General features: G+C 55.9%; 1 protein-coding gene across 1 annotated transcript in view; it reads left to right on the plus strand.

Moving 5' to 3' along the window:
- Nucleotides 1–23595, plus strand: part of SND1 (staphylococcal nuclease and tudor domain containing 1) — a 232189-nt gene that overhangs the window by 153794 nt on the left and 54800 nt on the right. Inside the window, exon 16 of the mRNA XM_028746419.2 lies at nucleotides 13848–13957. Within this exon, the coding sequence (XP_028602252.2) occupies nucleotides 13848–13957 (110 nt within the window). The remainder of the gene's footprint in view (nucleotides 1–13847; nucleotides 13958–23595) is intronic.

Below are 23595 nucleotides of genomic sequence, written 5' to 3' on the forward strand. Positions count from 1 at the left end.
GAGACCAGCCAGGAATAGCAGAGCAAAAGAGCAGCCAGTCGGCTTGGCCTTTATTGAAGACTGTCGCCACAGGACTCCCACCTGCCCCCAGGTAGAACAAAATGGAAGCCCCAAACAAAAGAAGACCCCAACTTTTATTAGTTGCCAATTCCCCAAACTACATCCCTAGAACTGCATCACAACTACATCATGATTACATCATTGACACATCACAAAGAGGAGGGGTTGAGGGAGGAGTTATGGAGGTAACCTGAGTGTCCTGTCACCTGGCTGGTTCCCCCTTTCCCCCTCCCCATGAGTACTTTCCAGGTGACAGAGGGGAGTTTGCAGTTTCCTGCCCCCAGAGGGAAGAGCTGATCATTGTCCTTTGTTCCAGTCTGTGTTGAATCTACTCCCATATGCAAGTCCTCTGTGTCCTTGATGGTCTTCTGTCTGGGACCATCAAGGTCGTCATGCCAACTGGGTAGGGCTCCTGAGTACGTGTTGGTACGCTTAAGGGATTATGGCCGTCCTGTATCAAAACATCCCCCTTTGATAGTCCTTCCTTCATGGAGCAAAATAAAAGCGGACCGGTGTAAATCCGATGTACGGTTGATTTACTATGAATTTATAACAGAAACGTCACATATGTCGTGTGTGAGTGCATGTGTGTCCTGTTTGTACAAACTGAATGATTGGGGGGGGGGGTTCCTGCAACAATCCCTTGTGGGCCCAGATCCTTTGGGGTGGGGGTGGGGGAGGCTCACCAGGCTGCCTTTGTACCTTGGCACCCCCACCCCAAACTCTCAGGTTTTGCCAGGTTGACCCAGTCAAGGCCTCCACCTGGGGAGATGCTGGCTTCTCTGTGACAGCTCCCCCAGGCAGAGGGGGCACACGGAGGCTGCAGGTGGCCCCAGCTCTATGCACCGGGGGGGGGGGGGGGGCTGGCAGCTTTTGTTTCCTCCTCTCTCTGCCAGCCCTGCTCCTTTCCAGGGCGTCTTGGAAGTCGCGCGCACCAGGCGCAGCAGGGCCTCGCGTTACCGTTGCTTTATTTCTCGCGCACCATATTCTGTTTATTGGTACATTACGGCTCCTCGTTAAAGCTAATTGGCAATTGTCAAAGTCGATGAGCCCCGGATGCTCTGAGCCACGTTGCCGCTTCGCGTCATCTCGGAGGGCTGGCTGCTGCCGCCGCCCGGCCCCCTCTGCTGGCTCTCGTGGCGCTGGAGCGCAGCCCGTGGGGGCCCTGCGGCCTGACCCTGCTCTGCCGCCCCCCCGGTCCTGGTGTGGGGCTGCCAGGAACTGCTGCTGCTTCATTGTGGAAGCCCTTTCCCCGCAATGGCTCACCAAACAAGCCCAAGCTTGGAGGCAGGGTCTTGCCAGCTCCCCAGGAGTCACGTGGGGTGCCCCCTCCCAAGTATCCTGCCATTGGGCAGGGCTCTTGCCACCTGGCTGTGCTTCTTCCCAGACTCCCCTTCTGGCTGTGTCAGGCGCTTGGGGGGGGCTCCCCATCTCTGGAGTCCACTAGGGCCCCTGCAAGATCTGCCTGTTGTGTGGGGTCCTCCTGGGGGTGGGGGTGAGCGACAGAGAGAGAGAGAGAGAGAGAGAGAGAGGCAGCACATGCATAGTCCTCTCCCATGGTCTCCCACGGCCGGACTGGTCCCCAGCAGGAGGCAGAGCCCACCACCCAGCTGTTGAGGTCAATTCTTGCATTTAGCTGCCTCGGGGGCCTTTATACCCAACTGGGCTGAGGGAGCGAAAGAGTTTCTGGGTGGAATCTTCTTCTTCTTCTTCTTCTTCTTCTTCTTCTTCTTCTTCTTCTTCTTCTTCTTCTTCTTCTTCTTCTTCTTCTTCCTCTTCTTCTTCTTCTTCTTCTCCTCCCTCTCCTTCTTCTTCTTCTTCTTCTTCTTCTTCTTCTTCTTCTTCTTCTTCTTCTTCTTCTTCTTCTTCTTCCTTCTTCTCCTTCCCCTTCTCCTCCTCCTTGTGTGAACAATGGCTTCCATTTTCAAAAATTTGCAGGCTTCACCCAATAAAAATGGAAGGTGTTTTTATGGGGACGTATACCGTAGATTCCAGCCTATAAGACGACTTTTTAACCATGAAAAAGAGGTAAAAAAGTCGGGGGTCGTCTTGTACCCCGGGTATGGGCAGCGTGGCGCGGAGCAGAGCCCGCCCCCATCTGCTGCTGTGGTAGCTCCGAAGTAGCGGCAGCGGCGGGCTCCGCTCTGCACCAGGAGAGAGCTGCCTGGTGAGGAGCCTGCCAGGGTTTCTCCCGGCGCGTAGCTGCCCAGTGTATTAGGCGACTGGGCTTATAAGATGAACCCCCAAATTGCAGCTGTCAATTTGGGGGGTTGTCTAATATGCCCAGTTGCCTAATACGCCGGAATCTATGGTAATTTGTGTGCAGCTGGTTTGTGGGTGCTAATAACACAGCGTCCGGTTCTTCCAGGCCTCTGTGCCCCTAAGTGGCCCTTGCGCAGCCCCAGTGTCGCTGGCCAGCCTTCATCTCGGGGGGGGGGGGAGGGGAGCTCTGCCTCCTTCCCCTCCGGCTCAGCTGCCCCCTGCCTCTCCTGCTCTCGCCGCCTGCCCCACACCTTGCCCTGACCCTTTGGGGAGGGACAGCTGGCAAACGTTACTGTCCATATTTATTTCCGCTTGGGAGTCCTCCTGAAGGCCGTTCGTAAAGATGGGTTGTTGGTTTTTTTGCAACTGACCACCAACAGCGGCTCCAGCATCTGAAGGTTACGGTGCAGCAATGTATTTTCCACCCCCCCCCCCCCATGGCTGTCATTGTTTGGCACCTGGCCTTTCTCTGAAGCAGGCACCCCCCACCAAAAAAAATATTACTCTGAAAGGAAGTCGATGCAAAGCGGTTGATGGGGCTTCTCCGGAGTCTGGGGGAAGGAAAGCCTGCTGGCTTGTCAGGCCGCACGCTCCTTTCTGTCCCGCCAGTCTGGGCATGGGCTGCATGCGAATTTCTGCCTGGGGGGTTGCCGGTGCCAGGGATCTGCCAGGCGGCAGTGCCAGCAGATGCGGGGAGGGGGGCAGAAAACGGCCTGGATCCCACGCTCTGGACAGGCTCAGTACGCCAGTGGTTTGCTGGCAGACCTAAACTTCCCCCAGTTTTCCATGGGGATGCCTGGGAAAGGGGGTCGTCCAGAGCCCCCTCCTCTCTTCCTACAAGAACCTTAGAAGAGAGCGTGAGAATCTTGCCTGTGGGATTCCCACGACGGGCACCTAATCAGCCTCTGTGGCTAAAAGTCCCGAGGTCGGGGCACCAGGAAAGGCTGGCAGAGGGTCAGCTGACCTAGTTTGGGGCAGAGGCTGTTTGGTTTTCCCAGTTTCAGGCGCCACCATGCTTTGAGCTGGCCCAGAGAGAACTGGGCTTGGGGTGTGACCGCCCTGAGCCCCCCAGAATCAAAGGATTTATAGGGAGCCCAAGAGGCATCTTGTCTCCCTGCAGTGTGGGAATCGCTGCTAAAGAATTTGCCCAGGAAAGGTGCCTGTGTGTTGTCCATCTGTAAGCAGGATGGTTGGGGGGGGGGACAGGAGGAGCCGGGGGCCCACCAGGAATTTCCTCTAACCCCCTCCCAAAACAACTGGCCTCTTTCTGTGCAGAGTGTGCCCTTTGCCTGAGAAGCTGATGACCCCCAAACCTCCTTCCCTCTGGCCAGCTGGACCTGCCCTGGCCTCTTCCTGCGCAGTTGCTCCCCTCCTGCCTGGGGGCTCCCCAGGGCGCCCGCCCCCCCCCCCCAGTATTGAATATGGCTGCAGAGGCATTCGAGGCAAAGTCGGTTGGCCCTTGCCCATGGCTCTCCAAGGCAGCCCAGCGCTGGAAGGTGTGCCGGAAGGGGACCATGAAATCCCAGCATGCTTGTGTCCTCCTCTGGGGTGGCAGCGAGGGCACAGGACCCCCGCTTGGGGCAGCCCCAGTGCTGTGGCCAGGACTTGCCCCCCTCCCCGTGAGAGGGGGCTGGGATTCAGCCTGCCCCCTCCCTGCCCATAGATCTTGGGCCTTCCTGGTTACATAAGTCCCGCTGTCTTGCCTTTATTGTCGTATTCCTGGCAGCGAGGCTGGGAGGGTTTAGGAAAACTGATTTGTGGCGGAGTTATTTTGAGACCCCAGGGAGAGGAGCGGTGGCAGCCAAGTGCTGCAGTCTTTTAAACTGCATCTCTCATCTCGCTGCTGCTCAGATTAATACATTTGCTGATTCCTGGGCAGAGCAGGGAGGAAAAGGGAGCAGAGATGGAGAAGATGCCCCCCCCCCCAAACTCCTCTCAATTTGCAGTGCAACGCTGATGGGACGCATGTGGATTTTGATGGCTGCTGAGGGGCCCCCCCTCCCCGTACGTCAGCCGGCATATTCCTGAGTTGGAGATCATGTTCAGTTCATGCTTTTATATCAAATCTTTCGCTCTGGCATTCCCCCCCCCCCCCCGATCTTAAAGCGAAGAGCATTTTTGCAATTTTAGCAGACATCTGAGCTGGGGGGGGGGGTGGCGGCTGTGGAGCCATTTCCCCGATTGCAGTGCAGGCTGTTTTGCACAGCCCCGCAGGCGGCAGAAGATGCTTGTGGAAGCCTCTTGTGGAGACTCCCTCCCTCCCCCTCCCTGCCCACCCCCGGCCAGACTGCCCAGGGCCCAGGAGGCACGAGCGGGATGGAGAAATGCTGCGCCTTTTAATTTTATTTTCCCCTCCGGAAGGACTTGCTTGCAGCAGCTTCTGGAGATGCTTTCTCTTTTCCTTCCTTCCTTCTGCAGGCTCTCCATTGTGAGAACCACTTAAGAGCAGAACAATTTCACCGTTGCTGCAGGAGGGAGCGCAGGAAGTTAACGTGGGTCTTGGCGGAACGGCCTCCCCCTTTTGTACGCCGCTCTGGGGTTTTTGCAATTTCTGGGTAAATAAGCCAAAGGTGCCTCAAGTGGCCAAACAACGGGAGCTCTGCTCCTCTGGCTTTTGATGAGGCTTGGAGGACTTTCCCCACTTGCAGATTTTGCAAGTTCTGGGCTTTGCAGGGCACCAGACCCCCCCCCCCTTCGAGGTTTCCCACGCAGCCTCATGCCCTTCGCGTCCTGGAGAACTCCCTCTCTCCGCATGGCGCAGGCATATGCTGGCCTTGGAAATGGTCTGCGAGACATTTCCTCATTGCTCAGATTTCTGCAGGGAACAGAATTGCTCATCTCTGCCCATCTCTCACCCGTCTGCTGGCTGGTGTGCTCCTTGCCACCTGCAGGCTGGGTGTGGTGTCCGACCGGTTGCCCGCCTGGACTCAGACCCCTCTTATGGCAGGCTGTGGGGCAGCCTGAGAGATTCTTCCCTTCCAGGCTACCTCTGGCCTTCGCCTTCTCACTGGGCAACCCAGGCAGATGGGCTGGATATCAAAAAAATAGCTTATTATTATTCTGAATCGCCTGCCCGCTTAATTGGGTCGCCCCCGCCTTCTGGCCTTAGGAGGGAGAAGAATATGTCTCTATCCCCTTTCTCCATGCCTGTATGGTTTCTCCCACCCTTCTGTTTTATTTTCTAAATACCCCCCTCCCCAAATCATGACACCCTTCCATCACAAGGGAGTTCCTCCACCCCCTCCGTGGTTTTGATGGCTCTTTCCTGAGACCCCCCCCCCCCTTTTAGCTCTGCGGAATCCCTTTGCGCTCTGCAGCCACCGGAACCTGTTTGGGGATTCCAAATGTGGCTGCTCCCTAGGTCTGTATAAAAGGCCTGAAAAGGCTGGCAGGCAGCTTTATTTTCGATTCCGTGCCCCCCCTCTAATCTCCGCCACGGAATTTACCTTTCCCCCCACTGTTGCGGCATGCTGAGTTGATTCTTCCATTGAGTTATCTGCCAGCAGCCAAGCCTCTCTCCCTGCCCCCCCCCTTGCGTCTGATATGCTCCCCACATCTCTCTCCGCATTTAGCGAAGGGCCTTCTGCTCCCTCTTTGGGCTGAGAGGCTCCCGGAATTAGCATATAAACACCTAGGCGCTGTGTCCCTCCCCAAGCGCCTCCTCCTCCTCCTCCTCTGCGGCCCCTTCATCTCTTTTAAATTGCTGTCATGTTCTCCAAGGCTGGAGCTTTCAAATCTTCCCAATCCCCCTTTATCTGGAGCCGTTTGCAGCAGCAGCATCCTTTAGGAATGGAGTTGTCACAAGTCCCACGCTCCCCAGAAGTCGGTTGAAGAACGGCCCTTGCCATCTCAAGCGCTCCATGGCGCGTCTTCAAGTGGCGCCAGCCCTTGCGCGGGGGCTCAGCTGCCCCCCAGTGCCTCGCCACTCTGGAGCCCTCTCCTGGACACCCCTGGCCCTTCCAGGCTCCTGGGCTCTCCCTGCCCAGCAGGCCCTGCGCAAGGAACAGGTGTCATGGTGGAGAAGGTTCTCCGGGATTCGGCCCCCGTTTTGCGCAAGTATGTTTCCAAGTGCGCTGGCATGTGCCACCTTTGCCGACCCACCTGCTGTCCTCTCTAGGCGGCTCTCTCGTGATGCTGGGACTCATCAACGTCCAATGAAATGGAAGGTGAAGATTTAGGAGAGGAACAAGAAAGGCCTTCTTCATGCAATGGAATTTGCTTCTGCAGGAGGAGACAGGAAGGGCCACACACCTGGATGGCTTTAAAAGAGGACCAGTGGCTCTGCAATGCTGCTGAATGCCAGTGGCTGGATTAATAATAATTTGTACCCTGCACATCTGGCTGGGTTTCCCCAGCCACTCTGGGTGGCTTCCAGCAAAATATTAAAATACAGTAATTTTAATAATATTAAAATACAATAATTCACAGGAGGGGAGAGCTGCTCTTGGGCCCCAATCCTGCTTGCTGGTTTCCCACAGGCGACGGTGAGAACAGGAGGCTGGACCCAGATGGGCTGCCTGCTCTGTCCTGATGCAGGAGGCTGTTCCGATGTCCTGCCCACAGCCTTTGCAGCTGGCAGGCGAGTCGCCGCGTCGCCCAGGTCCCCGCTGCAAGCCCATCTTTCTGTGTCCCCAGTTGGCAAGCGTTCTGCTTCCTGGAGCCTGAGATGCAGGAGAAGGATCGCTTTCTCACCTGAGGAATGGCTGTTCTCTTTGAAAGACTGGCTCCACCTCTCTCTTGCCCAGGGAGCCTCTTCCCGTGAGAGACGTCAGGACCTCTGCCGTGTGCCTTGAGGCCTCGCCTGCCTCTCTCCTTCTCCGAATCAGCCACCTTGGCCATAAGGGAACTTGTTCCCTGAAAGCTGTGATTTCTGCATTGCGGGGAGTTGGACTAGATGAGCCTTTGGATCCCTTCCAGCTTTAGAATCCTGTCATTTTGTCCTCCACTCTGGGCTGCATGTGGTGGGGTTTTTTGGGGGGGGGGGCAGTCAGTCAGCGAGGCCAGGCCACTTGTTCTAGCTCTGTGCTCCTATGGCTGTGCCTGGTTTGCTTTGAGGCTGCTCCCCAGGACTTTTCTGCTCCCCCCTGCATAACGCAAGCAGTTCCTGCCCCCCCCCCGGCAGCCTCTGCCATGCTCTTCCTTGCTGGGTCCTGGGCAGGGGTCAGGCAGGGCTCCCCTCCCCGCCAGCGGCGTCCTTCCCCTGCCCCAGCACTCGCTTGTCAGTATGCTGGGGAACATCGCATGTGAAAGGCAGCCTGAGCCAGCTTTCCCTGGGGTCATTAATATGTGGCAACGCTGGGTGCAGCGATTTTGCTGCACAAAGCACTTTTCCCTCTGATTTATTCACCTATTTCTTTCCAATGCTTTTCTCTCCCTCGATCCAGTCCAAGAAAACTCCTGTGCTATATTTATCTCTCTCAGGAGCAGCAAAGCAGCCTCTCTCTCTCTCTCTCTCTCTCTCTCTCTCTCTCTGGCAGGAGCAAGGCCTGCGGCTGTCTGGACTGGGGGCTTTGTGGTGGGTGCTGGGGAGAGAGCACCCAGCTCCCTCTGACCCCTGCGCCAGGCCAGGCCCAGCTCCCAGTTTGCAAGGTGGTGCTTTGGGAGAGAGGGGCTGCTGAGGAGCCAAGGGTGCTGAGTGGGGAGCAGGGAGGTCCGCCAGGCGGTTGGTGCCCAGGGCTGGGCTGGCTTCGGCAGGTGCTGCAGCCGTCCCTGGCACAGGGCCTGCGAGGCCAGCAGAGTTTGCAAGGCCAGGTTGGCGAAGAAAGCCCTTTGTCAGTCAGCGTACAGCTGAACTGTGGAACTCCCTGCCACAGGGAGCAATTCCTGGAGGAGGAGGAGGCCGGTGGATGCTACCAGCCACAAGGACTAGGCTCTGCCTCTGTGGTCAGAGGAAGGGGAGTCAGTAGTAGGAGGGGAGAAGAGGGCTCTAGGGCTCAGCTTGTGGGTTTCCCCCAAGGGGCACCTGCAAAATACTCGCACGCACAAAGGTCCATCCCTGTGCCTGCCCCTGGGGTGTGCGGCTGCCCCGTCCTGCCATGGCAGCGCCTCCCTTCTCTTTCAGGAGCCCTCCCTCTCGGGGCTCCTTGCCTTGCTGTCGTCGAGAGGCCAGGCGGTTTTTGCCGTGCCCCTGGAGAGCGCCTCTCCGCCCTCCTTGCCCTGCTGCCCACCTGGGAGGTTCTCCGGCTGGCGGCAGTGGCGTCGCCCAGCTGTCCCCTGGCTTTGCCCAGCGTGCGTCTCTGGCAGGAGCCTGCTTCTAAATCCTTTTGTCACCTGTGCGGAGAGATTCTTAACCTTGCCACTTCCGCCGCTGTCATTCTTCTGGACGTGCGGCAGAGGGAGACAACAGAGCCCCGTCTTCTGAGCACGGAGTGAGGTTTGGGCTGATGGCCACCTGGGCTGGCAGGAGCCGGCCTGGATCTGGGGGGGCTCCTGCACTTTGGACCCCCAGGAGAATTCTGCATTAAATCCTCTGCACTGGTTCCTTTCCAGGCGCTTCCATTGGTGCTGAAAGCCCTAGACGACTCCAGCCCCACATACCTGAATGGCCGCCTCCTTCCCTGAGGGCCCTCTTGGGGGTCCCTCCCCCCTCAGAGGCTCAGGGGTATGTGTGGTGGCCCAGGGGGAAGGAGCCTTCTCCATGGCAGCCCCAGAACTGTGGGGCTCCTTCCCCACAGAGCTGCAGCTGGTGCCTTCATTGCACAGCTTCCAGAGGATGCAAAAAGCCCGCCTCTTTGCCCCCCGACTTCCTTTGCAGTTGGAGGCGCACGTTCTCAGGACCCCCCTCCTTTTACGGCTGGGAGTTGTTTTAAAGCGTTCTTAATATTGTGTTTTGATGATCCGTCCCAGCCTGGGACCTTGGGGCGGCAAGCCAACAAACAAGACAGACAGCCTGAGCAGGGAAACACGGGCGCCTCTTAGCAAACTCCTTGGTCCCCCTTTTCGCAAGGAGTGCAGAGCCACTGGGTGTGAGCGGAAGGAGAGAGTGTGCCCCCAAGGCAGGGGTCTCCTGTGGGTCTCCCCCACTGGCCAGGCAGGGCAGTTTGGCTGCCCCAGGTGTGTGGGGCCAGGCAGGAGTATGTTACTTGCTGATGATGGGGCTCCTGGCCATGGCTGGGCTGTGAGCCACCGGAGCCTGTGGCCCTTTCTTCCGCCCTCCATCTTTCCGGGTGGCCTGGGTTGAACCTGGGGGCCTGGAAGAGGCGAGGTGGATGGTTTGGGCAGGGGGACAAGTCGTTCCTCCCAGTTGCTAGGAATCTGGCTGGGACCCGGCGTTGGTGAAGCTGAAACAGCAGAGGATCACCTGCCTGGGCTCCCTCTTGGGGTGCCTCCTCCTTCCCCGCAAATCTTGATGGATCGGCACTTGACCTGCCTCTGCGGCTCTAATCATGTAGCAGAAACAATCCCTGCCTCTCAGGCTGCGCCCGGCCAGCACTTGGCAGAGGCAGCTATTACAGGTAATAAGCTGGCATCGCTTGGGCCTCTGCTCCTTCGCCTTCTCCATCTCATGAGCCCTCCTGCCAGGTGGGGAGCCTGATGCAAAAGCAGAACGCTTTCACATGAAAAGCCAGATTGGAGGTTTCTAAGGAGAGGTTTTAAAAAGCAGAGACACCACCTTGCCAACAAAGGTCCGTATAGTCAAAGCTCTGGTTTTCCCAGTAGTGATGTATGGAAGTGAGAGCTGGACCATAAAGAAGGCTGATCACCGAAGAATTGATGCTTTTGAATTTTTGTGCTGGAGGAGACTCTTGAGAGTCCCATGGACTGCAAGAAGATCAAACCTATCCATTCTGAAGGAAATCAGCCCTGAGTGCTCACTGGAAGGACAGATCCTGAAGCTGAGGCTCCAAGACTTGGGCCACCTCAGGAGAAGAGAAGATTCCCTGGAAAAGACCCTGATGTTGGGGAAGATGGAGGGCACAAGGAGAAGGGGACGACAGAGGATGAGATGGTGGGACAGTGTTCTCGAAGCTACCAGCAGGAGTTTGACCAAACTGCGGGAGACAGTGGAAGACAGGAGTGCCTGGCGTGTTTTGGTCCAGGGGGTCACAAAGAGGCGGACACGACTAAACAACAACAACAACAAGCATAAGTTGGGTGGCCATCTGTCAGAGAAGCATTAGTGGCGGTTCTTGCCTCGCAGGGGGTGGCCTAAATGGCCTTTAGGGATCCCTTCCAACTCTACGATTCTGTTGCAGCCTGTGGAGAAGCGCAGGCACCACCTTGCGCCTTGGGGGACCCCTCCGGGAAACCTGGTTTGGGCTTCTTGGAAGGGGGAGGTTTGAGCCCCAAGACTGTGCTGACCCACAGGTGTTGGGTCGTCCCCAAAGGAGCCCCCTGAGCTCCAAGGGATCTAGCAAAGCAGGCGAGTCTTGCCTCCTGGGACAGGAATCCTCGAACTGCAGGGTTGGAAGGGGCCATCCACAATGCAGGCCCTGCAACCGCTGCCAGAAGCTCCGTTTTGAACGTTTGTCGATTGGGTGCCTCCAAGCCATGATGTGAAAATAATAATAATAATAATAATAATAATAATAATAATAAATTTATACCCCACCCATCTGGGTTTCCCCAGCCACTCTGGGCGGCTTCCAACGGAACACTAAAATACAATAACCCATTAAACATTGAAAGGAGGGTGTCCAGGCTGTGGAGGAGAGGGAGGGGGCTTCCTTCTCTGCTCCCAGTCGGGTTCTCTTCTGCCATGGACTCTGTGCCGCCCCAGCCTGAATTTAGGCTCTGGGGGTATTGCAGGGCCACCCCCTCCTCACCCCCTCCTGCTTATTCCCTCCCTCGGCCCTTTGCGCCCGCAGAGTCTCTGGGGCCACATCTTCCTCCTGCCTCGAACCGCCCCACCTCGCTCCCCCCGGGAGGAAGCCAAACTCCCCAGCGGGGACATTTTGCGCATCAAGTGGTTGATGCTCTTGACAGATGCCGCCGCAGCTGCTATAAAGCTCCTTTATGGACCCCCGTCCTCCTTGTTCTCTGTGGCAGCGGCGCATCCGCCTCACTAAACCTTTATTTCAGGTGATGTCCCAGCGGTTGCTTTCCCGGCTTTATTGCTCCTTAAATTATTCCAGGAAAAAATGGCTTCCCGTCCGGAAGCCTCGGCTCGGCAGCCAGCTTCAGCCTTGGCTGATCATCATGCGCGGGGCTGAGCCTGCGGAGCCACAGGCAGAATGCATCTCTCGCTGCCTTGGAGGGAATCGCAGGGCTATTTTGAGCGGCCTCGCAGGGGAAGGCTGGCCGGGCGCCTCTGCCTTGCGCCAAGGAGCCGCCCAAAGTGGCTGGTGTTGGCTCCCTTCCAGCCTTCCTCCTCCTGGCAAGGCACCGGAGCGTGGAAGTGGATTGGGACTGCGCTTCCGCTGCTGTGGGGCAGGGGCTTGCCCCCTGGCAGGAGGGCGGCTGCGGCAGTGGCTGGTCTTGTGAGGATGGGGGTGGAGGGGGCAGCCCCTGGCGGGCTGGCACTGGAGACTTGTCTCACCTGAAGCCTTGCATCCTTGTCCTGCAACTTTCCACCCCTCCCCACTGGCCCCACCTCCGGCAATTGTGGGGGTTCCCAGTAGCCCCTGCCACCTCTGCCTCCCCTGGCAAGCTCTCTCCTGGAGAGCACTGATAAGAGCATGTTTGAACTGAGATAAGCAGTGCCAGCACCTCTTGGCGGTGGGAGGATGGATGGCGGCTAACAGATTGAGGTTCAATCCTGACAAGACAGAAGTACTGTTTTTGGGGGGACGGGGCAGGAGTGGAGGGGGGTACTCCCTGGTTCTGAATGGGGCAACTGTGCCCCTGAAGGACCAGTTTGCATCCTGGGGGTCATTTTGGACTCACAGCTGTCCATGGAGGCGCAGGTCAATTCTGTGTCCTTGGCAGTTGTCTGCCAGCTCCATTTGGTACGCAGGATGAGACCCTATCTGCCCACGGACTGTCTCGCCAGAGTGGTGCATGCTCTGGTTATCTCCCGCTTGGACTCCTGCAATGCGCTCTACGTGGGGCTACCTTTGAAGGTGACCTGGAAACTACAACTAATCCAGAATACGGCAGCTAGACTGGTGACTGGGAGCGGCCGCCGGGCTATATAACACCGGTCCTGAAAGACCTACATTGGCTTCCAGTATGTTTCCAAGCACAATTCAAAGTTTTGGTGCTGACCTTTAAAGCCCTAAACTGCCTCGGTCCAGTATACCTGAAGGAGCATCTCCACCCCCATCACTCTGCCCGGATGCTGAGGTCCAGCGCTGAGGGCCTTCTGGTGGTTCCCTCATTGCGAGAAGTGAGGTTACAGGGAACCAGGCAGAGGGCCTTCTCGGTGGTGGCACCCGCCCTGTGGAACGCCCTCCCACCAGATGCCAAGGAAATAAACCACTATCTGACTTTTAGAAGACATCTGAAGGCAGCCCTGTTCAGGGAAGTTTTTAATGTTTGATGTTTTATTGTGATTTTAATACTCTGTTGGGAGTTGCCCAGAGTGGCTGGGGAAACCCAGCCAGATGGTCGGGGTAGACATAATAAATTATTCTTTCAATCTGCACCCACGGAAAGGCCCTTGGGTGCTGGCCTTTCCAGCTGCTCTGTCTCCTGGGGTGCCTGTCGGTTGGCCCAGATCCTACCCAGAAGCCTCTGGCACTCGGAGTCCTTCCCCCCCCCCCCCGGCTCAGGGATGGGGTGCAGCGGAAGCAAGGTCTGTCCAGGGCTCCTTGCAGAGGAGAGCCTTCTGCCCTGGGAGGATGAGGAGGGCAGTCCTTGAGGGGGGCGGCTGCAAGGGGACCCCAGGCCTGGCCAGGCGGCCTCCAAGGCTCCTTCTTGGGCCTGGCCAGGCGGTCCTGGCAAGCCTCCCCTCCAGGGCAGGTCCTGCTGGGGGTCTGCTCCTTTTGTGGGGAGCTCCTTTTCTGGCTCTCAATGATGATGATGATTTTAAAAATTTTATTTATTCCCCGGCCAGAGCCGGGCTCAGGGCGGCTAACACCAGTAAAATTACAGTAAAAACATAATGGGGGGGGGGGGAATCCAATTTAAAATCCAATTTAAAATGCAGCGTCATTTTTAAAAGTAGTCCATAGATCAAGACCATAAGGGGAGGGCAACATAAGGGTCAGACTGAGTCCAAACCAAAGGCCAGGCGGAACAGCTCCGTCTTGCAGGCCCTGCGGAAAGATGTCAAGTCCCGCAGGGCCCTAGTCTCTTGGGACAGAGCGTTCCACCAAGTTGGGGCCAGTACTGAAAAGGCCCTGGCCCTAGCTGAGACCTATCTAACCACCTTGCGACTTGGGACCTCCAAAGTGTTGTCATTTGTGGACCTTCAAGTATTCCATGGGGCATACCAGGTTGGGTGATGCTGAGGAAACATCCTTGTTCCAAAGGTCTTGTTGGAAGGAACCCAAAGAGTCATCTGGTCTTGCAATGAGTGAATCCTTGACGGGCGGCCATCCATCCTAGCATGGAAGGAACTTGATAAAGTCAGGAAAGAAAAGGAAGCTCACTGAAAATCTCTCTCTCCCTCTCTCTCCCTGCCCCTCTGCTTCCTTCCTCAGGTATCGAATGTCCCCGTGGAGCACGAAACCTGCCCGGCCTGGTCCAGGAGGGGGAGCCCTTCAGCGAGGAGGCCACTCTCTTCACAAAGGAGCTGGTGCTGCAGCGAGAGGTAGGGGGCCAGGGCTGCAAGGGGGGGGGGGTTGTTGTCTTCCGGTCGTCTCCTTCCTCCGGTCTTTCTATGGAGCAGCAGCCGGCCTGGCCAGAGGCTCTGGCTCCCAGGCTGGGAGGAGTCTGGCTGGTCCATTGCAAAGCGCTCTTGCCCTCCTGGGCCAGGATCCGTGCAGGCGGGCAAGGGTTTGCTCAAGAGAGAGAGGCTGCCAGGTGGGATGGCGCGGAGAGTTGTTGTCTTTTCTGGCCCGGGCTTGGCAAACGGCGAGTTGCGGCTGCGCAGACTGGGCTCAGCTTAAGCATGTGGCTCCGCGGGGGTCCAACGGGCTTCGTGGGCAGAGGGACTTGGGCTTACGGGGCCACAAACTCGGGTGCCAGGGGGAGGCGACATAGGAGCAGCCCCATGACTTGGCCAAGCAGGGTTTTGCGAGGCCTTGGGCTTCCTTTGGGGAGGGAGGAGGCCTCCTCACATTTGAGCCCCTGAGGCTGCCTCTGGGTCACTTTGGAGGGGGGCTGGTGCTCCCAGGGACCCCAAAGCCTCCTCCCTTCCCGAGACTTGGCAAAATGTGGTTTTGTGTGTGGTTCTTTGGCACCAGAATATTATTGTCTTTTGTGGTGTGAGCCGCCTTCATCTGCATGTGCGGAAATGAGCATTTGAGGTTGCCAGAGGCCCCCCTCCCCAAATCGGCCAAGGTGTTGTTTCAGGATGGGGGACGGACTCAGAACAGGTGGCCTCTTCCAGGCAGAGGGAAGCCAAAGAATTGAGCCTGGGATGAGAGTGGATGGATTTGTGTGTGGGTGTCCTTAGGCAGAGGAAGACCAGGGTGCCTCCCTCCCTCCCTGATGCCTGCCCCTTCTGCCCCCCCCACCCCACCAAACACCATAGCCACATGCCACCCTCCCTGACAAAATGCCCGCCTTGGTTTCATGACCCTGGAACGTTCTTCTCCTGGCTCCAAGCAGGAGAATATTTATGGATCGTTTTTTGCGTTGTTGACCTTCCTTGCCCCTCTTAACGGTTAGCCTGAAATTGGCTTTGGATCAGGGCTAGTTGCTCAGGAACCGCTGGGGCGTCTTGTCGAAACTCTGTGCCACCCAAAGCTGCCAGCCTCGGACAGGCTGACCTTTCTCAGCTGTCAGTCACTTCGACGGCTTTGCCTTGCCAGCGGAAAGGTCTCTCCCAGGGCCTTCCTGCGCTTGCCTCGCTCTGCTTGTGCCGGAGCCTGGGTGCTCTGGACTGGCACAGCCCCAGAGGGTGATTCTGCTCTGCCAGGGGTTGGGCTGGGCTGCCACTGCCCCCCCCCCCCTTACACCAGGCGGGGGCTCTCAGCAGGCGAGTTCAAGCCCTGTCTTTTAGCAGTTACTCCACTGGGCGGACCTTCAGAGATGGTTGTGACCGTGGCTGAAGGACTCGGTTCTCAAGGTGTGCACCACAAGTAGTCTGTACATGCTTAGAGGCACTCTTCTTTCCTTTGCACCCCTCTCCCATCATGCCAGGGCTTCAGATGGCACTTGTGATGACGGAGGCTTCTCCCTGGTTAGGACACCTGAGCGTGCTTTTTAAAAAGGAGTGAAGCAAGTCTGTAACCGCCTCTCAGATTTTGGGAAGACTCCAGACTTCTCCTGCTGCGCCTTCTTGTAGTAATGGGACGGGGCTGGCAGCGTTGAGGGCAGGCGACTTGGGGAAGGTTCTTCTCAAGTGGAGGGTCTAGGTAAATAAATCCCACCCCCGTGTTGGGGGTGTGAGTGAGTTGGGGTCTCGATCTGCCAGTTCAGACGCAGGCCCACTGCAGAAATGCATCTCCTTTTTTTTTTTAAAGATATTTATTGAAGTTTCAAAAGTATATAAAAGAAAAAAACAATAATACAAACAAAACACAGACAAAAACAAGTATAATTTCAATCCCTTATTTTCTTATAACTTACTTCCCCGACCTCCTCATACCTCCCCTTTCTGTATTCCAATTTCTAATTATTAGTTCAGCAAATCCTCTCCCTTAATTTTTGTTTAGTTTTTAACCTTTCTTTTCTTTTTACTTAATCATTACAGCTGAAAACCACTTAATTTCTAAACCGACATCGTTCTAGCATTCATTAATTTTGCAATGTTTCCTAAGATAGTCCTTAAATTTCTTCCAATCTTCTTCCGCCGTCTCTCTTCCCTGGTCTCGGATTCTGCCAGTCATTTCCGCCAGTTCCATATAGTTCATCACCTTCATCTGCCATTCTTCCAGGGTGGGTAGATCTTGCGTCTTCCAATGCTTTGTGATAAGTATTCTTGCTGCTGTTGTAGCGTACATAAAGAAAGTTCTATCCTTCTTTGGCACCAATTGGCCGGCCATCCCCGTCATCTCCTTTCGCCCCCTCCCCAGCCACTTTCCCGCTTCTTGGGTGGCTGCTAATCTCTTCCCGCAAGGCGTCCTTACCTTGGCAAGGACACGGCAGCTTCTGAGCTGGCATGGCACGAATCTCGTGCACTTTGCTTGTCGGAAGGACGCAGCGCACTTTGCAGGCTGCCTCTTCTGCTGGCCCAGCAAAGTGGAATCCGTGAGGAGGAAGGCCCGGCCGTAGTTGGCGGATAGTCAGCCCCTATGGGACGGCCTGTGGGTAAGGGAAGACATTTCTCCCGGCCGCTGGGACAAAGGCAGCAACAGGAACCTTCTCGCGTGTGGGCACAGAGAGGCGCAAGCGGCGCTCAACATCCTTTCAGCCCTTTGGCCATTTGTGTCCCAAGTTTGGCGAGAAGACAGAAGCACCGCGGGGTGGGGGTGCTGCGGGGGCCCTGAGCAGACTGTGGGTGGTGCCTGCGCCTGCTTGAGGGGTCGGCGGGTGTTGATCTCCGTCTCCAGGTGTTCACAAGGCCCCCCCGGAGGGGGTGTCAGCTTGTGGGGAGGCTGATGTAGCAAATAACCTTCGGAAGGGGAGGCGGTTGCCTGATTGAAAAGGGCTCTGATTACGGCATGTTCACAGCAGCACCGTTTCCTGGCTCCGGCGAAGATTGCGCTGCCCTCCTCTAAATGGCACTTGCTGGGAATCGCAAGTGAGATCGCTGCTGCTGCTGCTGCTGCGCTCAGGTCCGTCTCCATGGGCTTCCTCTTGGAGCATCCGGTGCCCCTGCCCTGTTTGCCCTGATCCAGCAGCTACCCCCAGATCCCCCCTCGGTCTTGGCCTGGAAGTTCCCGGCCGATAGCCCCCAACAAAGCCCTCCTTCGGCTGCCAAGAGCCGTTTGCTGACTAATCTGTCAGTGTGGAGATTTGGAGATGGGAGGGGCTCACCCTCCTGCCTGCCAATATTCCTCCTCTGGTGTAAGACCTGCCCCTCTCTTTTCTCCCTACCCGGCTGCCGGGTTGTGTTCAGGCTGCACGGTCGCTGCCGTCTCCCTGACCTGCTGCCTGAGCGCCTGGTCATGTGCAAGCAGGGATGGGGTGTGTGCGTGTGTTTGTGCTCACCATGCGCAGAGGCACCCAGTCTCCTCTCCCTACCCGCCCACCCCCAGTTCAGACCCCCTGCTTGTTAGGAGCATGACCGGCATGTGAAGAGCCGCCAACGAGGGTTGCCGTACTTCCGTGATTGAAACGGGCGCATGCCTCACGCCAGGCGCCTTTGGTGTCATTGTGCTGTGATTCATAATTGCAATGCTGGAGCCAAGATGCCCTCTGCAGCCACCTCGCTGAGCGGCTGCGGAGATGAAATGCTCCCGTTTGGCACGAGCCTCGCTCTTCCTCTGGGGTTGTCTTCAGAGCGCCTGGGCGTTGGTGCCAGGCCCCCTGCCCCCCCCCCTTGCGCCCGGCGGATTCCCTCCTTCCAGCCTGGCCAAGGCATGTGGGTGGCAGGGGCGCAGTTGCTCAGGGTACCCCAGGCAAGCCTCTGCCCAGAATTCGTTTCTTATTTATTCGGTTTGTATCTGGCCCTTCCTTCCAGAGGAGCCCAGGTCGCCAAATTATAAGATGGAAGAAGAATCTTTGAAAGCATTCCAATGCATGGAGGTGCAGAAGGGAGACTTATACGTATCTGGTGGAGCTGTGAAAAAATCAAAAGCTTCTGGGATATAGTATACGATGAACTTAAAAAATATGTTTAAATATAATTTTGTGAAAAAATACAGAAGCTTTCCTATTAGGAATAACAGACACAGGTATAGCAAAAGAGGATCAAAAAATATTCCTGTATGCCACAGGCACGGCGAGGACCTTCATTGTCAGAAACTGGAAAAAAGAATTTGTGCCAGCAAAAAAGGGATGGCAGGATAAATTATTAGATTATACTGAATTGGCCAGATTAACAGAGACAATTAGGGGACAAGCCAGACAAGAGTTCCAAAAAGAATGGGGGGAATGCAGAGAATACCAAACATTGCCCCCAAATATACACCTGGACCTGTTTCAATTAATTTCTATAAGAGACTTTGCGGTTTTTAAAGTCATAATTAGGAAAAATGGTAATGATCACATATAAAAGAAACAGTACACAAGAAGAAAACAAGGAGGCCATTTACAGGATAAAGGAAGTCTTTTATTTTTATGTTATGTTTTCTTTGTGTAAGGGGATAGGAGTTTAATTTTGATAATTAAATTGTCAATGGTGGTGGGGTTTTTTGTATGTATGAGTTGTTGTGGACTATGTTGTTAATAATAATAATAATAATAATAATAATAATAATAATAATAATAATAATAATAGTGTTGCAACGCAGATGCAGAGCCTTCTCCGCTTAAAGGGCTAAGGTCTTCAAGAGTCGCTGAAAAGGCAACAGAGGCAGCGCTTGTGTAATATTGCAGGGGTGGGAATCTGCAAGGGCAGAGGGGCTGCCCCACACCAGGCTCAGTACCCAGGTAGTGTGGAAGGGATCATGGAAGCTGCTGGTTGAGCATCAGGCTGTGGGAATGGGAGACGGGAGAAGAACCGTCATTCGGATGCTTCCTTACTTTGAAAACTCCTTGCAAAGTAGGAAACTCCCCAGTGTGCTGGTTTACTCACGGCCTGGAGCTCTAAAAGCAATAGCAACTTTTAAAAAGAGTTGGAGGGATTATAATTTACTGCCTGGCGTGCTCTGGTCCATGGGGTCACGAAGAGTCGGACACGACTAAACGACTAAACAACAACATAATTTACTTAGGGGACCGTTGTATACAAATAAAAATACAGTTAGCTGGACTGTAAAAATGCGTTGTAAAGAAACGAAAAATATGGACAGCTTAGAGAAATGGAAAATGTGGAGAATGTAATGCGAAGTAGTTTCAGAAGAATTGTTTTAAGGACCCGTGCAGGGGATGGGGAGAGTCACGAGATTCAGAGAATCTCATATATGGATATGGTAGAAGGTTCTTTTTTTCCTTTTTCTTATTTTGGGGTTGTTTAAATAAAATAAAAATAAAAAAATTTGTTAAAAAATAAATAAAAGCAATAGCAGCCCATGGAGGACCATTGGGAAGTGTCACCCCAGCCTAGAAAGCGGGCAGAGACTCCTAGCAGAAGGAAGGCAGGAGTAGGCGCAGGAGCAGGCCCTTCTCTGCAGACATAGATGGGGTGCCCCCCCCTGCTTTGGGGTTCCAGGGGGCTGCCCAGCCTTGCCACACAGAGAGTCCTTGCAGATCCGGTGGCTCCTGGAGCCTCCATCGCCTTTGATGGATGAAACGGGTGGCTGGCTTACTCTGGAGCGCGATGGGGCGTGAAATGGGATTATGAACACCCTCGGGAGAGGCGTGTGCAGGCGCCCGAGACTGGCGGGGCCTGTCCTGGGTGAGAAAGCAGAGGAGGTGGGTGCAGAGGTCCTGCTTGGAGAGATCTGTCCCTGCCGGCGCGGTGGTGGCGGCGGCAGCTTAGATGGTGGCAGCAGCAGCAGCAACAGCAGCAGCCAGGGCTGCTCTCCAGAGTGTCTGAGCAGAGGGGTCCTGGCCAAGGAGGTGCCTCCCTCGAATTGGTGGCCAGTGAGAGGTCCTCTGGGCCTTCCAAGCATCTTGGGAGACTCCTGGACACTTTCCGCCAACCAGAGAAAAGCGAGCGCAGCCTGGATCCACTTCGGGGGGAGAGAGGCTCCTGGGTCCAGCTGCTTCCACGGGGATGGGGGCCCACCTGTCAGGAGTTCAGTCTACACTTGAGTAGGACCCTGGCAGAGATACATGCCCGACTGGCATGTTCTCTCCCTCCTGGTCAATTGTTCAGGAGCTTCACAATCTTTCTTCAGCCCAAACATCACAGTGACTGATGCCACCCGACACCGGCACACTTAGGGATCTGCAGAGTCTTCGCAGCTTTTCATGACAGACCTCAGCAACTCAGCATTTTGGCTAATCTACTTTATTTACATATAAACACACAGGGAGCACTGCAACATGGCTCCCTCTCTCTCTAGCATCAGAGAGCAAAGAGGGGGGGAAATGACAATAGTCCCACTTCACGGAACACAGGAACACAAACATCCTGTCTCCGTCACTTCCCACTCTGTGGAGTCAAAACATATATCGTCATGTGATAGACAACAATCCCATGACTGCAATCACGGAGCAGGAATTCTAACATCGCCTGCTTGTGCATAGCCCCTATGGGCCACCCCACTGATGGAATCCAAGCGCCGTAGACACACACGTGGGGATTGGGGTGACAGGAGAGGAGCAAGAGGAAGGCATGTTCTTAGTCCAGGGGAGGCTCTTCTCCTCCACAGACAGAGGAGCACCTGGCCAGGGTCCTTTTCCCAGGCCCAGCCTATGCTGCTGAAAGCTACCAACATGAATGCTGGACCAAGATGCTTCCCGTGGGGCTGGAGAGGGACCTCCCTCCCTCCCTACTCCAATACACACACACACTTATTTACTTGTGGGTGTTGTGCATGTGCGACCTCAGCCTGTGCCCTACAAGGAAGGGGGAGCATCTTTGGCCCACGCAGTGTAAAGGAGCAGGAGAGGGAGCCAGGTCTGCAGCCTCTCAGGGGAGGTTTGGGGTCGAGGGATTTCCAGAGAGGGCAGTGGAGGGGTGCCAGCGCGGCAGCTGCGTTTGCCCAGAAAGCCACCTTTGCACCAGGACTCCTCCTGCCTTGGCCGAGGGCGGCAGGCTGCTGCCATGCTTGTGGGAGCTCCCCTTGTGGGCTGACCTTGCGCCCCATATTTGAGCCTCTCGCCTGCCCCTTGGCATGCTCAGGAATGCCTCCTGGGCTGACTTCCCAGCCTCCAGTGTGGCTGAGAGATCTGCTGGGGTTTGGGGTTGCGGGAGAGAACAGCGGAAACGAACCAAGCGTCCATATCAGGAGTGGCCAAATTTGGCCCTCCAGCTGGTTTTGGACTACAACTGCCATCATCCCTATCTAGCAGGACCAGTGGTCAGGGATGATGGGAATTGTAGTCCCAAAACGGCTGCAGGGCCAAGTTTGCTCCTGTGGTGGCAGCACAGGGGTGCCATTCTCTCCTCTGCGCCTGCTGTGCGAAATGCCCTTCCCCGTCCTCCCCTCTCCCGCGCTTCTGTCTGTCCATCTTGCAGGCCCCATCTCCGCTCTTCTCCTGAGCTCAGCAGAGCCTGCCGGTTCCTCCTTCCCTGCTGCCAGCCTGCCAAACACAGGCTCTCTCTCTCTCGGCTGGCTCCCTTAATTAATGGCCTCTTTTCCCTCTGGATCCAGCTCTGTGCAAAGGTTTCCGTGTCCCACTCAGGGTAGCGGCAGATGCGGAAGAAGTTCTGTCAGGCCTGGAGGGAAAGGGGAGGGGAGCCTGCCTTTGATGATGATGATGATGATGATTATTATTATTATTTATTATTATTACTATTATACCCCGCCCAGCTGGTTGAGTTTCCCCAGCCACGCTGGACAGCTCCCAATCGAGTGTTAAAAACAATGCAGGATTAAATATTAAAAGCTTCCCTAAACAGGGCTGCCTTCAGATGTCTTTTAAAAGTAGGATAGTTGTTTATCTCTTTGACATCTGGCAGGAGGGCGTTTCACAGGGAGGGAGCCACCACTGGGAAGGTCCTCTGCCTGGTTCCCTGTAACCTCACCACTCACAATGAGGGAACCGCCAGAAGGCCCTCGGATCTGGACCTCAGTGTCCAGGCTGAATGATGGGAGTGGAGACGCTCCTTCAGGTCTACTGGGCCTTTGAGGCCGTTTAGGGCTTTCAAGATCAGCACCAACATTTTGAATTGTGCTCGGAAACGTACTGGGAGCCAATGTAGGTCTTTCAGGACCAATGTTATGTGGTCTCGGCGGCCGCTCCCAGTCAGTCTAGCTGTCGTATTCTGGATTAATTGCAGTTTCTGGGTCACCTTCAAAGGTAGCCCCACGTAGAGCGCATTGCAGTAGTCCAAGCGGGAGATAACTAGAGCATGCACCACTTTGGCCAGACAGTCTGCGGGCAGGGAGGGTCTCATCCTGCGTCCCAGATGGAGCTGGTAGACAGCTGCCCTGGACACAGAATTGACCTGCGCCTCCATGGACAGCTGTGGGTCCAAAATGACTCCCAGGCTGTGCACCTGGTCCTTCAGGGGCACAGTAGCCCCATTCAGGACCAGGGAGTCCTCCACACCTGCCCGTCCCCTGTACCCCAAAAACAGTACTTCTGTCTTGTCAGGATTCAACCTCAATCCGTTAGCCGCCCTCCATCCTCCCACCGCCTCCAGGCACTCGATGGAGGTGGGGAGGTCCTGCCCATTTGTCGCAAGAGGGCGAGTGAGTCCTGCCCAGGCAGAGCTGTGGCGTGATGAGAACGATCCCCACCCGCCGATCCTCTGCCCCTCCTTACCTGTCAGGTCGCCTCTCCTCACCAGCAGCACCTGGAGGGTCTTGAAAGGCTCTGCTGGGAATCCATGTGGCAGCTCCTTCCTGGAAGATCCTTGCTCCGGCTCTCTTCCCCACCAAGGCAGGTGGCTCATTGCCTGTGCTTGTGCCACAGTCGGCCGTGGGTCGCGCCTGCCCAGCTCCTTCGGCAGCGGCCTGGTACCTTGCTCGGGACACCTGGCAGAGGCTCAACCCCCCGCCCCCTGGGCAGGGCAGAGCAGCGATGCCCGCTGCAGTCCGTTCCTGCTCTCCAGCCCTGCCAGCAGAGCCTCCTGGCTGCGCCTTTAATTGTGATGAATGCACTGGCTTCCCAGGAGCTGTCCCTAATGAATTTCCATCCCCAGCTGCCACCTTGCTGCGCAAGTCTTCAGAGCGCTGCCTCCGGAACAGGGCAGCCGCTTCCAAGAAGGAAATGTGACTAGCAGTCCATTACAGCTGATGGGATATGGATTTTTGGCTTGGCGGCCACGCCAGCTCCTGGTGCTAAATGGTAATTTTTAGAACAGGGTCATCTCTGTATTTTTAGTCGGAGCTGGAGGCGGGGGCCAAGTGCTTAGCGCACACTTTTCCTGCTTCCCTCCTCCCTCTCCGCGCCCCCCTCCCACCCGCCCAGGGGCCAAGGCGACGGAGCTCCAAGGCCCAGGCTTTAATCCTTCAGCAGCTTAAAGCGCTGCAGAGTTCACCCCTGCCTCTTTTCCTCGGGCGCCCAGGGCACATTTAAACGTTTTCTTGTAATAATCTCAGCACTTCAGCCCCTGCCAGGTCAGCAGCTTTGCAACTCTTTTGCTAACTGCTGGGTCCTCCAGGAATCGGGGAGAAGGGCTGTTTTTCCTTTTGATTATTTATTGTCGGAGTTAAATTTAGGGCCAGGCTGCCCCAC

The sequence above is a fragment of the Podarcis muralis genome, chromosome 10 (assembly GCF_964188315.1).
Source record: "Podarcis muralis chromosome 10, rPodMur119.hap1.1, whole genome shotgun sequence".
NCBI classification, from domain to species: domain Eukaryota; kingdom Metazoa; phylum Chordata; class Lepidosauria; order Squamata; family Lacertidae; genus Podarcis; species Podarcis muralis.